The 15151-nt window shown below is 48.5% G+C and overlaps 1 protein-coding gene and 1 pseudogene across 5 annotated transcripts in view; both read right to left on the bottom strand.

Annotated features, from left to right (window-relative positions):
• FRMD5 (FERM domain containing 5) overlaps positions 1–15151 on the bottom strand; it is a 340409-nt gene that overhangs the window by 11877 nt on the left and 313381 nt on the right. For 4 of the 5 annotated variants that reach the window (XM_057721970.1, XM_057721965.1, XM_057721967.1 and 1 more), the window contains exons 8-10: positions 5369–5457; positions 2276–2339; positions 1601–1692 (exon numbers count right to left, since the gene is read on the bottom strand). In XM_057721970.1, coding sequence (XP_057577953.1) covers positions 1601–1692; positions 2276–2339; positions 5369–5457 — 245 coding nt within the window. The remainder of the gene's footprint in view (positions 1–1600; positions 1693–2275; positions 2340–5368; positions 5458–15151) is intronic. The other variant, XM_057721969.1, reaches the window with a different exon arrangement.
• LOC130845164 (60S ribosomal protein L39-like) lies at positions 14642–14797 on the bottom strand (annotated as a pseudogene).

The raw sequence follows: 15151 nt of genomic DNA on the forward strand, positions 1-15151 counted from the left end.
AAGTTACATTTTTATATGAGCACGTTCTTGAGTCTGACCCCGCTCCCTTCAAAGCACTAGGCCAAATGTAGGGCAGGGATCTGCATGTGACAGATACTCAGAGTGAAGCCAAAGTGGCTCCTGCTACAGACTTGGCATAAATGGGGATCTGACCCAGGCTAGAGGCTTTTAACACTTAATTAGTAGTCAATGGAAAACAGTGAAAAGCAGCCTTGGTTTCCAGTGTGGGTGTTGGCAGGGCATGGAGATCTATTAAGGAAAGACTCAGAAACTGAGTATGGTCACAGGTTCAGAAGCACAATTCTGTTCTCATGGCACAGATGGAAGAACAAAGGAAGCCCTCCAGAAATGGTGCTGAAATGTTTTCTTGGCTTTCCGTGGACAGCCAGGGACTGAATAGGAGGGAAGTGTGACCACGTGAAAGTCTTCTGAGTGTCCTCTCCATGAGAAGAAAGAAGCCCACTCAAGTGAGAATTCAGGCTGCTCATTCAGTTCACACCTGATTCTGGTATCAAATGCACAGAACTTATTACACAACCCAGAAAGCCTGCCCAAGAAACAGCTTCTGGGGCCCTGATAGTGGGGAGGAGACAGTTGTGCGACCAGCAGCCCATAGCAGTCAGCAGCTAGCAGAGTCTGTTGAGTGGGGAGGTGGATGGTACCCTCCCACAGCAATTCTGCTCTGAATCATTCAGGTTACTGGAGGGAGAACTATGGCCTGTCAGGGGAAGAATATACCACACATTCTGTCTTATGTTGTTCTGATTAAGATGCAGCCTGTTAAAGCATAAATCATTGCATTCTATTTTTAAAAAAAGACCAAGGGTTTTAGCAAAACATACTTTATCTGGCCATCACCCCCGTTTCTTGATGGGCTATTTCTTTGTTCCCTAAATGCTTTTATAACCACTTTCTTAATCAAAGAAAACTGGGCACAAAAGCCTCAATATACTTTACAAAATCATTTGGTAAGCTAAGTTCTTGCCTTTGACCCAAAGCTGGTATCTCAGTTACAGACAAGTCTTTGCTCCCTTTGTAACAGACAACCCCACCCCCAGCTCCTGGGCACTCGGCCTGTCACTCTGTTAGTGACACACCAGGAAGGGTTGGTATCAACCCCAGCTCAGCACGTGGCCACCCACTAGGGAGCAGGCCCCAGAGTCTCTCCAAGGCTTAGGGAGCTGCTCTGGGCTGCGCCTGCTCCTTCATGGAGCTGTTGTATTCTGGGCCTCCCAGGGCTCTAAATGGCTCCACAGGGCCAACTTTATTCAAGTCAGGCACCCATGGGCTTTCTCTGGCTCAGGCCTTACCATAGAAAGACCCAGAACTGCTTTGCCACTGGGGGCTGTCCAAGGACACTGCAAGGTAGACTCCTTGGGCAACTCTGCTGAGATTCATTCCCAGACCTCAGCTCTGACCCTCCAGGTGGTACAGCCAGCCACCCGGAAAGGGGTCTGAGTTTCATAAGGAAGTCCAGCCTTGTAATCTCATGTCTTCTTTGTCAGGGTTTCTCAAGGTTTCCTGCCCATCTTTCCTCTAAAAGTAGCTTCTATGACTTTGGCTCTGATAAAGGCACTCCCCATCCCAGGTGTCCACTCACTTGTAGAAGGCTTGGTTCTCGATCCCACATTTCCAGAGGTGCTTGCAGGCTTCTGGGGTTGGAGCAAAATATGTGAGAATAATTTTCTTTTCCTACAAAAAATCCCACATAGAAACAGTTGAGTGTGGATGGAGAAGTAAAGGGTGAAGTGGGCCAGGACACTGACCCCTGAGCTGTCTGAGGGCTCCCCACCACTCTCAGGGAGAGGCTTCAGATGGGGAAGGGGCTGCCTGGTGGGAATAGAAGCCTGCAGCACCCACGGGGCAGAGCTGAGTTCACTGCAGAAGGGCACGCCTGGCAGGTCCTGAGTGAGTCTCTGCTGGCACAGCTTGAACCAAGCGGGCCCTCCCCAGAGAAAGTGGCACTCTCATCTGGAAGTTTCTTCTTTTTTTGGTATTTATTATCTTCCTGGAATTTTCACATGGAAACAAAATCTTATTTTGTACTTCCTGGAGGTATGGAACCTCTGGGGTTCACCAGCATTCCTGAGGAAATCCCTGTGCTCCAGGGCCTAGCCCCCTTCTCCATCCCTCCCCTCCAGGTCCTGACGTTGGTCTTGGCTTGGGAGGCAGGGGGCTTAGCTCTACCTGGATGGACCCCTTTGGTTCAGCCCTGGCCATCAGGAACCACCCCAGTGCCCCAGCCCTCCCTGAAGAGAAGGAAGCCAGCACTCACCTCTTTCTGACTTACGTATAAATAAAAAGTCTTTCCTTCAAATTTCAGCTTGGTCACCTCATTCCTAGAAGCACAAAGAGAGCACCTGTCACCTCACTGTGGGCTGCTTGTTCACAGCTAAGTCTTGTAGATGCACAGCCCACCCCAACTGGAAGGGGCTCCAGGCACAGACACAGTTTTAGCCAAAATCAGAACTGAAACAAGACAGCAGCGCAGGGGCCTTAGAGAACAGTTGTTGAAACAGTTCAATCCACAGTTTTCTGGTCAATCACACTATAATAATATGGTGATAGGAGGATTTCGGGCTCATCAACAGTGGCTGTAAAAGGGAAACAATTGCATGGGAAGTGAGTCTAGGTAGAGTGGTCCTGGGCCATTTCAGGATTTGGTTCATAACACAGGTGCATTAACTGGGTGGGACTGTCAAATGTAAGATGCCACAGGTAGCTGATGAGGCCAAAGTTCAAGATACAGCAAATAATGAAAAACAATGCGACCAGGTTCTGAGGGAGTTGAGTCTTTCAGGTGACTGTGCCACTGGATGGAAAATGCAGTTTAATGCAGACAAATGTCAAACGATCTCAGGGAGGGGGGCGGGGCAACATACCAAAGAGAGAGAACAGATTACATGGAACAGTCATGCAGCGTACTGACCAGGAAAGGGGCTTAGGGGTTTTTGTAGAAAAATCCTTGAAGCCACCAGCCCAGTGAATGGCTGCAGTAAAAGAGGCAAACAGGATACTGGGGTACATCACCCATAGGACAGACACAAATCAGAAGAAGTGACATGGTTACTGTACATGGCACGGCTTAGACCTCACCTCCACATACTGCTCTCAGCCTTGGTTACATTTACAAAATGGAAAAATGACCAGAGTCTTAGGTGGATGTCCCTGAGAGCCAGGAACTAGGCCTCAGCATTGGTCACTCCTCACTTCCCTTCCATTTGCCTGACACAGCTACCCTCTGGAGCCTGAAGGCCCTCCTACCTCGCTGGGGGCAGAGTCTTTATTTTTCTACCCAACTGGGACCCCCAAGGAAGTCTGACCATGCATATCTGCCTCCACTTGGCTTCTTCCTCTTTGTGATTTCTAGGGAGATTTCCTCAATATCCTAGAAAGTAGCAGAAAGGTAGTGAGAACGATGTACCCCGCTTACTACTGGACAAAACTCAGGGGACAGAGGAAGGTCACTTGTTCCCTGGAAATCATGGCTGGGTCAGGATGAGAGCTCAACTTCTGACCACCAGTTCTGAGCTAATACAAGCCACATGGGATTCCTTCCATTTTAGGTTCTCTCCCAATCAATCTCTCATACACATACAGAATACAATAAATATCAATTGACTGATATATAAACAAGCACACAGATCATCTAGGCTTCAATAAGCAAGATAGGAAAGTAGGAAGTTTTCTACTGGAAGTGTGATCAAGTTTACATCTATCACTTTAAAGCTGAGACATATGAAGAGACTTCCTGAAGAAGTGGGCCGTGAGAGAAGCCACAAAAGGGAAAGGGTCTGGGACAAGCCAGTGAGTAGCAGGGTTTCTGGAGGCTAAGGTTACTTTAGGGACTACAGGCCATGGTAACAGGTGTGTCCTACCTGTTTCTAGCTAAAATGCCCCCCCCAGCCACCTCATAAGACAGCTACCTTGGTTGGAGCATGGCCAGGATCTGGGTCCTCTAAGGAACATCAGACGACCCAAAGGTCTCCATGCAGCAAGCGCTCCTCACAGGACAGCAGTGGCCTGACCCTTCTCATTGTGTTTTTCTGAAAAGTATCTTGTTGGACAGGAGACCCCAAACCCTCACCATCTTCATCCAAAGAGTGCAGTGAGTGGGCCAACTTGAGGAGGTCTAGCAAATGGGTATGTTGGGCTGCACACCGGTTAGCCCAGTGCAACAGGCTGACCTGGGAAGGGGTTTTCTGGGGAATGGGGCCTGGCCAGACATGTCTGGGGAGCAGTTTCATGAGCACTCTGGTTGATCATCATGTCGCCGAGCTTCACAAGAGTCACGATGATTGGAAAGGGGGTGTCTGTCCACAAGCTCAGCAGGGGAGTTGAAGAGGACATTGCAGGGGAGCTGGCCTGCAGCACCCCCAGTGGAAAGCTCACCAGGGAGCAGCTCTGTTCTCAGGTTCCCCACTAGCTCTCCTGGAGAAGGCAGAGGAAACAAGACAGGAGCAGGCTTCCCCGGCCGAGCTCTGCTGGGCCAAGGAAGCCGCTTGCGTAAGCCCCTGAGAGGAGCTGGCCAGCTTAGACTTGGCAGTCTAAGGCCCGGGAAGGTTCAGAAATTGCAGGGGCTTAGAAGAATATGCAACGTGAGGCTGCAAGGTGTTTGCATGGGCTGGAAAAAGGTTCTCTAGGAGAGCCACATGTCCATCAACAAACCAGAGTCTGCTGCATCAGCTCACAGAGCCACACAGTGGAACAGACGGCAACAGATGTGTGGCGAGGAGCAGTTCAGAGCAGCTGCAGCTGCAGCAGTGGCTCTTGCCTGCTAGAACTGGGAGTGAGAAAGGTGGGGGAGAGAAGAAAGAGGGGGCATGTGACTCCTGGAGGCTGAGGACAGCTAAGCCCTGAGGAGGGATAGGAGACAGTAGCATCTGTGCCCCTGCAGGCAGCGCCCACCGTGGGGTTTGGTCTGAGGAGGGTGTTTTGCCAGAGCAACAGGGTAACACATCTTCCCCAGGGGTCACTGTGAGCCCTCCTTCATTAGGAGAGTGGGCAAGGAGTAAATATCCCTGCAGATACTGTGGCCCTCAGTGGGGGACAGTCGCAGCGACTCAGTTCTCATGGAACTTTCCTTCCCTGACATGGGCTCCAGCTCTGGACCTCTCATCCTACCCAGAAACCAATGTGCCGTACCCCTTCTCTCTCTGGAGAGGCTGTTGGCTCTCAGGAACACCCCTGTGGAAGCATAGGATCCCTAGAAGAGACCACTACCTTCATTAGTTACCATTATGGATGCAAGGCTTTGGAGAGGGCTCAGAACCAGAACTTGCCCAATCACAGACAAAGGACATGGGAACCACAGCCCTCCCCAGTTGGTGAGGTATAAAAAGCCTGTTTTGGAAATGAAGATACTCACCATTTAATGAAGTGGACCCTCTTGTTTCCTTGCAGAACAACAAACCCAAAAGGAGTGAAGGCCAAAAATGCAGCATTTCCTGACACATCCTGTAACACACAAAGATTTCTCATCAGGGTGATGCAGGCATATAGGTAAAAGGGTGAGAAACACAGTTGTTCACTGGGGAAACAGGGTTAATACTTGGCCATTGGTCACAGAGGGAAGAGCTTGGCATTTGGAAGTAATAGCCAAGTTACTTACCTTTTCTCAGCCTTAGTGGCCTTAACTGTAAGTTGTAGATTATAATGATACCAATCTCAGAAAGCTGTTGTGAATGTCCAAAGGGAATGGTAAACCCTCACACATTGCTGGTGGGATTGTAAAATGGTGCAGCCACTTTGGAAAGCATTTTGGAAGTTCTTTAAATTGCTAAATGTAGTTACCATATGACCCAGCAATTCCACTCCTAGGTATACATCCATACAATGGACTGTTATTCAGCAGTAAAAAGGAATGAAGTACTGATACCTTAACAACACAAATGAATCTTGAAAACATTATGCTAAGTGAAAGAAGCCAGTTATAAAAGATCACATGTTGTATGCTTGCGTTTATATGAAATGTCCAGAACAGGCAAATCCATGGAGACAAAAAGTATATTACTGGTTGTCAGAGGCTGTGGGGAAGAGGAAATGGGGAGTGACAGCTAATAGGTACAGGGTTTCTTTTTGGGGGTGATGAAAATGTTCTAAAATTAGATAGTGGCGATGGTTTCACAATTCTGTTAATGGACTAAAAAAACCACTGAATTGCACACTGAAAAGAATGGATTTTTTTTTTTGATGTATGAATTATATTTCGAGAAAGCTGTTCTGAGTGAGTGAGAGTAGCAGTTATCACTATCATGATGGCCTCACACTGGGCTCCCTCGGGAAAGTTTAGCTGAAGAAAATACAAGAAGCAACTGGCCAAGTGGGACAGCTCTCGCCAGCCCAGTGGTGCCTGAACCAACTAAGAGGCCTCCTGATCACCTGTTGCTATCGTTGGTAAACACGAGGCTTGCGGTTCTGCTGCGCAAGGAGGGGAGAAGGTGCAGCAGAAGCTGTAGGTCCTGGTTCCCTCACGTGGGAGATGAACTCCAGGAGGCCTAGGTCTTTTCTAGGCTGGGACAGGGCATGGAAAGCTGGCTGACGGGTTACATTCTCTCAGAGGCGCTTCCTTCTTGATAGCGGCCACAGGTGAGAATCTGCTCTGTCAGGGTGTGTGTTCAGGTGGCCAGAAAATTATGCCAGGATGCCCTTTGAATGGGCGTGCAGGACAGTCGTCTGGACCACAGCTCACTCTCAGACAGTGCTACAGGGTTGGGGCCAGGCCCCAGCAAGTGGGGGCCATGGCTGTTGGGCTCTCCTAGTCTCTCCTGCCTTCAGGCTTTGCCTCCCTGGCACAGGTCTTCAGCCTGATCCGTCCTAAAACAGTGGGGCCTCTGCAGGGCCTCATGAGCTTTGCCTCAAGGAAAAGTGCAGTTTTGCCTTAAAACTGTCTCTTAGAGTCAGGGTCACAGGTGTGAACATCTGGGCCCGGGGAATAAACTAAATATATGTTTTGCAAACATTTGAATTAATAATGCACAGTTGTTATTGTCCTTTCCTTAGGTCTGTCGTGACCCCATCACTTGGCTACAAGCACGGTGTCATTCAACCCATGGGCACAGCAAAACGCTGTTTAAAAATAACCTGGAGATACTGTGAAGCCACGGAGCTGGGCTTCCCCCTGCCTATCATCAGGGCTTGGTGGTGGGTGCTGACAGCTGAGCGCCAGCACTGCACACAAACACGGTCCCTGCCAGGGGGCACCGGCACTAACCAGGCAGGCTGGCCTCTGGGGGGCGGTGGGTGAGGGAGGGTTCTGCTCGCAGGAATGGAGGGTGGGCACCAGGAGGCCTTTGGCTCACTGTGCAAACAGAACTCAAGGAAGTCCTACAACTGTGGGTTTAGACAGACTCCAGGGTGGAGACCTTACCTTATTTGTACTCAGAGAACAGGCCCACAGGAGACGTTTATCGGGAGAATGTGTGAGGCAGTGCGGTGGGCCAGAGGGGCCAGTGTGGCTGCAGTGGGGGAGGCACACCCATGAGCAGAACAAGGGGAGGGCACAGGGGGGCAGAAGGGGAAGGTGTCTTCCACTGCTCTCTGAGAGGACAGGCCCAGGAGGAAGAACAGGGGGAAGGATGGAAATGAAGGGTCGGGCCTGCAGAGGTTGTGGATGGACTGTGGATGGTAGAGGAGGGACGGGAAGCAGCCAGGTGGGCAGGGAAGGCCTCCCTCGGCTCTTGCACCCCAGGCGCCTGTTGGCAACGGTGGAAGAGCACCTACGCTGTAACCACAGGCTCCGGGTCACTCAGTCCAGGTCCTGGCTCTGCACTCACTGCCTGTGTGACCTTGGCCAGGTCCCTTCGCTGCCCTGTGTTTCAGGCTCCTTGCTGTCAAGTCTAGGTTGATAATATTATCTGCCTCTTAGGTTGTGCTCTGTAGGCACCCAAGACACACTAATGGTTGTGTTGTTCGTAATACTGTAGCTGCTACCGATCAGCTGAGTTTATTGAACTCAATACAAAATCTTTTTTAAAAAAGCCTGACATTTTACTATTTTTCCTGATGTTGATGAATTTAAATTTTGCTCCTTAGGAAAACAGGGTGTGGGAAGTTGGAGTAGAAAGAGAGAGGTCACTTGCTGTTAGGGACCATGGAGAAGGGGCATGTAGGTGATACATTTGGGATTTGGGGGAAAAGTGAAGCGGGCAAGAGGGGAAGGACATCTGTGAGAGGCATCGCAGTGATAGGCCTCTCTCTGGCCAGAGCAAAGGGAAGGACAGGTCCTCCCAAGAGCTAGGCGGTGCTGGCTGGGTTACCTGGTTGGCGCTGGCTGCCTGCACCATCCAGATACCACAGGGCTTGCCTCTGAGTGAAGGCAGGTGTTGGATTTGGAGGGGAACAATCTCTCCTGACCAGAGTGGCTGATTTGAAACAGGGCGCAAACTGGGAATAAACCCTGATTAGGGGCTTCCTTGGTGGCACAGTGGTTAAGAATCCACCTGCCAATGCAGGGGACACAGGTTCGATCCCTGGGCTGGGAAGATGCCACATGCTGCGGAGCAACTAAGCCCGTGCGCCACAATTACTGAGCCTGTGCTCTGGAGCTCACAAGCCACAGCTGTTGAGCCCATGTGCCACAATTACTGAAGCCCACATGCCTAGAGCCCGTGCTCTGCAGCCAGAGAAGCCAGTGCAATGAGAAGCCCGTGCACCATAATGAAGAGTAGCCCCCGCTCACTGCAACTAGAGAAAGCCCGCACGCAGCAACGAAGCCCCAACAGAGCCCAAAATACACACATACACACATAAATACATACATTAAATAAATAATACATAAATAAATATATTTAAAAAAGGATTAGATGCCAATATGTATTACTTATCATTCCAATAAGTTATAATAGCACCTTGTGCAATTCCAATCCATCCTCTCATGTGAAGAGAGTAATTGTCCAAACTGCTTCCGATGCAACAGTTGCAGATGAAGCTGCTGCAAGGCCCTGGCACGTGGGCGTCCACGGTGTGAGCAGCTGGGATGCCTGGTGCTCCTCACTGGCACATGAGGAATGGGAGTGGAATTACAGCAAGAAACCTCACGTCTAGACCAGCATGAGGGAATTCCCCGGCGGTCCAGTGGTTAGGACTCCATGCTTTCACTTCTGAGGGCCCAGGTTCAGTCCCTGGGTGGGGAACTAGGATCTGGCAAGCTGCGCAGTGCAGTAAAAAAAAAAAAAAAAAAAAAACCAAAAAAAAAACCCTGTGGACCAGCAAGAAAATACAAACAGGCAGCCACACCGACATCTTCTCTGGAAGTTTCCCAGTTTTTTTCATCTAACAAGCCATTCTCCTTGTGAGCCTGCCCTTGGGATTTGTATGTGAAAAGACAAGTTATGTGACAAGGAGAGAAGGAAATGAGGACCAGGAGAGAAGTGACACAGACAGAGTAACCTGTTCCTCAGCTCTTCCATCTTATCAAACTGGAGCCTATCTTTCCTCCCTGTTCCCCTCCCATCCCAATGCAATCCACACCCACAGGACTGAGCCATTAATGATCTGAGAGGTGGAATTAAAAACTTGGGTCTTGACAGCCCCAGAGCAGTTATTGCCAGGACTTGCTATACATCAGATCACAGTCAAAAGACTTTAGTTTGCTTCTATGGTTGTGAGGTGACAAATCTATTTTCAATTTTTTCATCCTTGTGTAAGGAGCTTCAGCCTTGGTTTAAGACCCCAGCTATGCTTCTTATTTGCTCTGTAACCTACTTGCTTCTCTAGACTTCAGTTTCCTCATTTGTAAGATGAGAACAATAATACACACTTCAAGAAATACTACTTCTGGGACTTCCCTGGTGCAGTGGTTAAGAATCCACCTGCCAATGCAGGGGACACGGGTTTGATCCCTGGGCTGGGAGGGTGAAGGGGAAGCTGAGACGAAGCGAGAGAGTAGCACAGACATATATATATACTACCAACTGTAAGATAGATAGCCAGTGGGAAGTTGTTGTATAACAAAGGGAGTTCAACTCGAGGATGGAAGATGCCTTAGAGGACTGGGACGGGGGGTGGGGGGGACTCGAGGGGGGGGGAGTCAAGGGAAGGAGGGAATACGGGGATATGTATATAAAAACAGATGATTGAACTTGGTGTACCCCCCCCCCAAAATAATAAATAAATAAATAAAATTTTAAAAAAAATAAAAAAAACCAAAAAATACAAAGCATTCTTTGCTTCATTATAAGACTCATGAGAAACAACTATGGAATTATTTTAGCACTAAAGAATAGAATTCCAAATGATGACGTCACTATAGAAGAGAAAATCTTTGTAATTAATTGTTAAAGAATATAATTTCTATTACATAATCTTCAAAACCTAAAAAATTTTTAAATCTGTATTTGTGGAATAAATAACAAAAACAACATAAAAGGCTAGATCAAATCAAAATGGAAACTCCTAAAAGAGAAAACTTAGTATTGACACTAAGACCTCTAACAAAGAAATGTTAATAACTATTTTCTATTTTTAAGACTATTTGCTTTTTATGTCTCGTCCAATTATTGTTCTTGCACTGACAGAGATGACAACATTATGCTGAATAAGGCATTGATCTAGATGCCAGAAAAATTAATGTACTGAAATAAACACTTTTAAAAGCTAAAAAAAAAAAAAGAAAGAAAGAAAGAAATACTACTTCCGGGACTTCCCTGGTGCAGTGGTTAAGAATCCACCTGCCAATGCAGGGGACACGGGTTTGATCCCTGGGCCGGGAGGATCCCAGATGCCTCCGAGCAACTAAGCCCGTGTGCCACAACTACTGAGCCTGTGCTCTAGAGCCCTTGAGCCACAACTACTGAGCCTGCACACCTAGAGCCTGCAACAAGAGAAGCCACTGCAATGAGAAGCCTGCATTCTGCAACGAAGAGTAGTCCCTGCTTGCCGCAACTAGAGAAAGCCTGTGCACAGCAATGAAGACCCAATGCAGCCAAAAATATAAATATAAATAAATAAATAAATAAATAAATAAATAAATAAATAAATAAATGAAATACTACTTCCATCTGATTTTAGGGGGATGGCCTCAATGACATACTGCCAGGACAAGGCCAACGGTGTTTTTCTTGGGGAGGGGATGGACTTGCACAGTCACTCACACATTCATATGGAACCCACCAGCAAACTTGACCTGCATCAATACATCATCATCAGCGTTTACCCTAAGATGATCACTCTGCCCAGAAAAGGATTTTTCGAAATCACAGTACTGACTGGTTCTTAGAAATAGAGACATCTGGCCACCTTTGCCCAGATCTACCTCCAAATGCAGTGAAGTAGGCTTCTGTCTGCTGCCCCCCAGAGGGCATCCTGGGCGTGACTGAGTCAGGACCACGGCATTCTTGGTTGTTACACCTCTCAAGATCAGCCAGTCCCCTCTCTGGAGCATGACTGAAACTAATTCAATCTGGGTGGATGAAGCCTCTTATTGTTCTTCTTCTTCTTTTTTTTTTAAATAAATTTATTGGCTGCATTGGGTCTTTGTTGCTGCACATGGGCTTTCTCCAGTTGCAGTGAGCAGGGGCTACTCTACATTGTGGTGTGCAGGCTCCTCATTGGGGTGGCTTCTGTTGTGGAGCACAGGTGTGCGGGCAGTACGGGGGCTCAATAGTTGTGGCTCGTGGGCTCTAGATGGCAGGCTCAAAAGTTGTGGCACACGGACTTAGTTGCTCCTCGGCATGTGGGATCTTCCCGGATCAGGGATCAGACCTGCGTCCTCTGCATTGCTAGGCAGATTCTTAACTGCTGCGCCACCTAGGAAGTCCCGAAGCCTTTATTATTCTTAAAAAATCTTAGAGAAGAAGAGTCCATGTGCTCTTCCAGACAGTGGTGCCCATTCCTGAAAGAACTCTTAGCTGGGGAGCTTCAGTCAATCATGAAAACCACCCAGTTTCAATACACTTAAACACGGCCACAAGAAACTAGAGTGGGAATGAGGAGAGGAGGCAGGCACCCTGTAAGAGGCTTAGCATCAACCCACGACAGCTCAGAAATGGCAATCTGGCAGAACCTTTCCACTTAAGTGGCTTTAGTCAAGTCTTCATTTTGGCAATAAACCTAACTCTCCCGCAGTGTAGCCAAGAGAGGCCCACCTGAGGGTGAGGGCGAGTCACCACTGATCCTTCTTGTTCTGCTTCTCTATGGTCGGGGGCAATGTGTCAAGATGGGGAACGGGTTTATTGAGAAAGGAGCCCATGTAGCTGGATTATGAAAGTAACGATCCTATTTTGAGAGCAAGGGAATAACACTATCGTTTTATTTGTGTGGTTGATCTAACCTAGATCCTGCTGAAATCAATTTTCTCCTGGTCTATACAGAACAGACATAAAGGCACTTGGTGAATTTATATTACATTTTTCAGACTACTGATAATTTCACTAGTCTCATAGGTCTTTTGTTCTCTCTTGATCAGAATTGGCAGTGAGTCCCGCTTTGTTCCTAAATAAATGCCATCTCTACAGAAGGAAGACCATGAACGGATAACTGAAAGAGCACAGCATTGAGACTCCACAACTCCAGGTTCGAATCCCAGTACCATCCTTGCTGGTAACTCTGGACATGTTAGTTAGTCCCTCAGAGCTCAGTGTTCTCATCTTAAAAAGAAGACAAGAATGTCTTCTTGGCAGTGTCATTATAAAGATTAAATGAGATTGGGACTTCCCCGGTGGTCCAGTGGTTAAGACTCCATGCTTCCACTGCAGAGGACACGGGTTCGATCCCTGGTCGGGAAACTAAGATCTGGCATGCCGCACGGTGCAGTCAAAAAAAAAAAAAAAAAGATTAAATGATATAGTGTAAGTGCCTGGCATGTGCAGGCTCTCAATAAATGGCACCTTCATGATTCATGATAAGGCTGGGCTCATGTGATGGGTCTAACCACTCCAAAACCTTGACAAGGCAGGAGGCCACAGTCTGGGCTGCAGGAGACCCAGGGCAAATGACCAGTCCCAGGCCCTTGGAAGGGACACGATGGTGGCCCCTGAGGCTGGAGAGGTGCATGGGGAGCAGATGCAACACTCGGCTGTCAGTGGTTTGCTCCATCCTCCTCGTCCAGCAGCTGTAGGCTTGGTCTGCTGGGGACTCCTGCCAGGAGTTGGGGGCCAGGGGAGAGGCAGAGAGCTCAGCACAGCTTGTTCAAGTTCAGAGTTTGGGTATTAGTGTAAGACAGCTAGCTACTGGATCCCTCTGGCTGTCCCACCCAGAGTTGGTAGGATCTCCTCTTCCTAGTTCCCAGGGCCAGGCGAGGACACTCTGGGCAGGAAGAAACCATCAGTGTGGACAGGAAGAGCAACAGCTTCTTAATCAGTCCAGGAGAACAGAGCCCAACCGAAGCGTTGTTCTGCTCTCATTTAATTATCAAAACAATTCTTCTTCTTCTGTCCTCCCTAGGGCTGCGTGCCCCAGATTCCCAGGGCCCAGTAATTGCCTCTCTGTTAATAGAAATCATCAGTATTTATTACACTGAGCGCTCCAGCTTATTTCGTCTCCCCTTGTAGTAACATTAAGGCAAGTGCTTGGTAGCCTATCACCAAAGTGACGCTACTTAATGACAAGAGTAAAGGCTCCCGAACTGTTCTCCTTGCTCAGGAGGACTGAGGGAATCCTGAGCCACAGCCTAATGAGATGAGCCGTGGGGTCTGCAGCGGGGCCCTGACCTGGCCCTGGGCAAGCACGAAGTACGGGGCCCAGGAACAAGAAGTGGAAGCCCAGCAAGATGACTGCTCCCACCGTCTCCCCAGAGGAAGTCTGCTGGGGGCTTCTGTTCCTTAGAAATACACAGCAACAGGAAGTGACCAGGAGACCAGGAGCAAGTTCATATTCTTGCTCTGCCACTCAGGGCCTTGTACATTGTGGCTTCTTGGAACCTTCATCTTCTTGTCCATAAATCAGGAAGAAGACTATCCACCTTCCAGGGCTGACATGAGGATTCAATGAGAAAATAATGTGAAAGGATTCCAGTGGGCCTGCCAGGGAAGGCACGCCACAAAACTCTCTTCCCTCCCTCCTTCTAGGAGTTGATGCCATGGGGATGAAATGATATGATATATGGGACTGGGCCTCATGCAGTGCCTGGTAAGAAAGCTGGTTCCTTTCTGCAGCCTCTTCGCCTCTGTGTCAGGTGGTGGACAGACTCATCAAAGACAGGGCTGAGCCAGGAGCCCCATAGGCCTAGGGTGCATGTGGATTTGAGCTGGACGCCAAGCTGGCTGCCACTGTAGCTTCCAGATCCCCACAGGCAACAGCAATCCCCACCCACTCCACTCAGTTCTCATGCTCAGGTCACTGTCAGCCCACCTCTAGTGCCATCAGGTGACAGCCCTGCCTAGGGACCCATCTCTGAAGAGGTGGGCATTCCATGTGGCCTCAAGAGGACTGGACAGATATGGGGTTAAATGCAGAGGTGACCTGGCATCTTCCATTGACCAAATCTATCTTTGTGCAGGTATGACTTTTTTACCCCCAACAAAAGGTCTTACTTACTACTGAGCCAAAGCACTAGTGCAGAAACACTGACACAGAGAAAAATCATTTTCCCAATAAAACAGCCCCAGGTGGTCAAACAGTAGTGAGGTTCTCAAAGTGATATGGTAAGATGCAAGGGACCTTGACATGGCATAAATGTGTGCCACTTCATATGCGAGGCTCTTTACAGACCCAGCTTGGTTCTTTTCCAATGTCTTCTCTCGGAGATGTACATGATTTTATTACCAGTTTTCTTTCAAATCCACTGGGGAATGGGACGATTCTGCTTTTGTTTCTTGGCCAGGAATCGCTTGATCCTGAAAGTCTTGTGAGAAGACATGGAGCAAATTCAGCCACACATAGGATGGTAGAGAAGAGAAGGCAGCTGTGTCCTTTAAAGTTCTGAAGTGACTCAGCAGTTCAGGGAGCACAGGTGTGGAGTATCTGCTGAGGACGTTCACACAGATGAGGAAAGCGCAGCTCAGAGAAGCCTCTGAAGGCCCCAGTAAGGTGGAAACCAGCGCTGGAGCCAAGGCCAGCTGACTCTAAAGCTCTCTTCAGTCCTCTGCAGCCCCCTGCTGATAGCACGGGAGCAATTTATGCAAGTTAAACTACATCGGCTGTGCAGAAGGCACTATTCAGGAAGCTTTGCTAATTCATTCGCAAATATCCATATGTTTTTTATTTTTATTTT

The sequence above is a fragment of the Hippopotamus amphibius genome, chromosome 2 (assembly GCF_030028045.1).
Source record: "Hippopotamus amphibius kiboko isolate mHipAmp2 chromosome 2, mHipAmp2.hap2, whole genome shotgun sequence".
In the NCBI taxonomy this organism is placed as follows: domain Eukaryota; kingdom Metazoa; phylum Chordata; class Mammalia; order Artiodactyla; family Hippopotamidae; genus Hippopotamus; species Hippopotamus amphibius.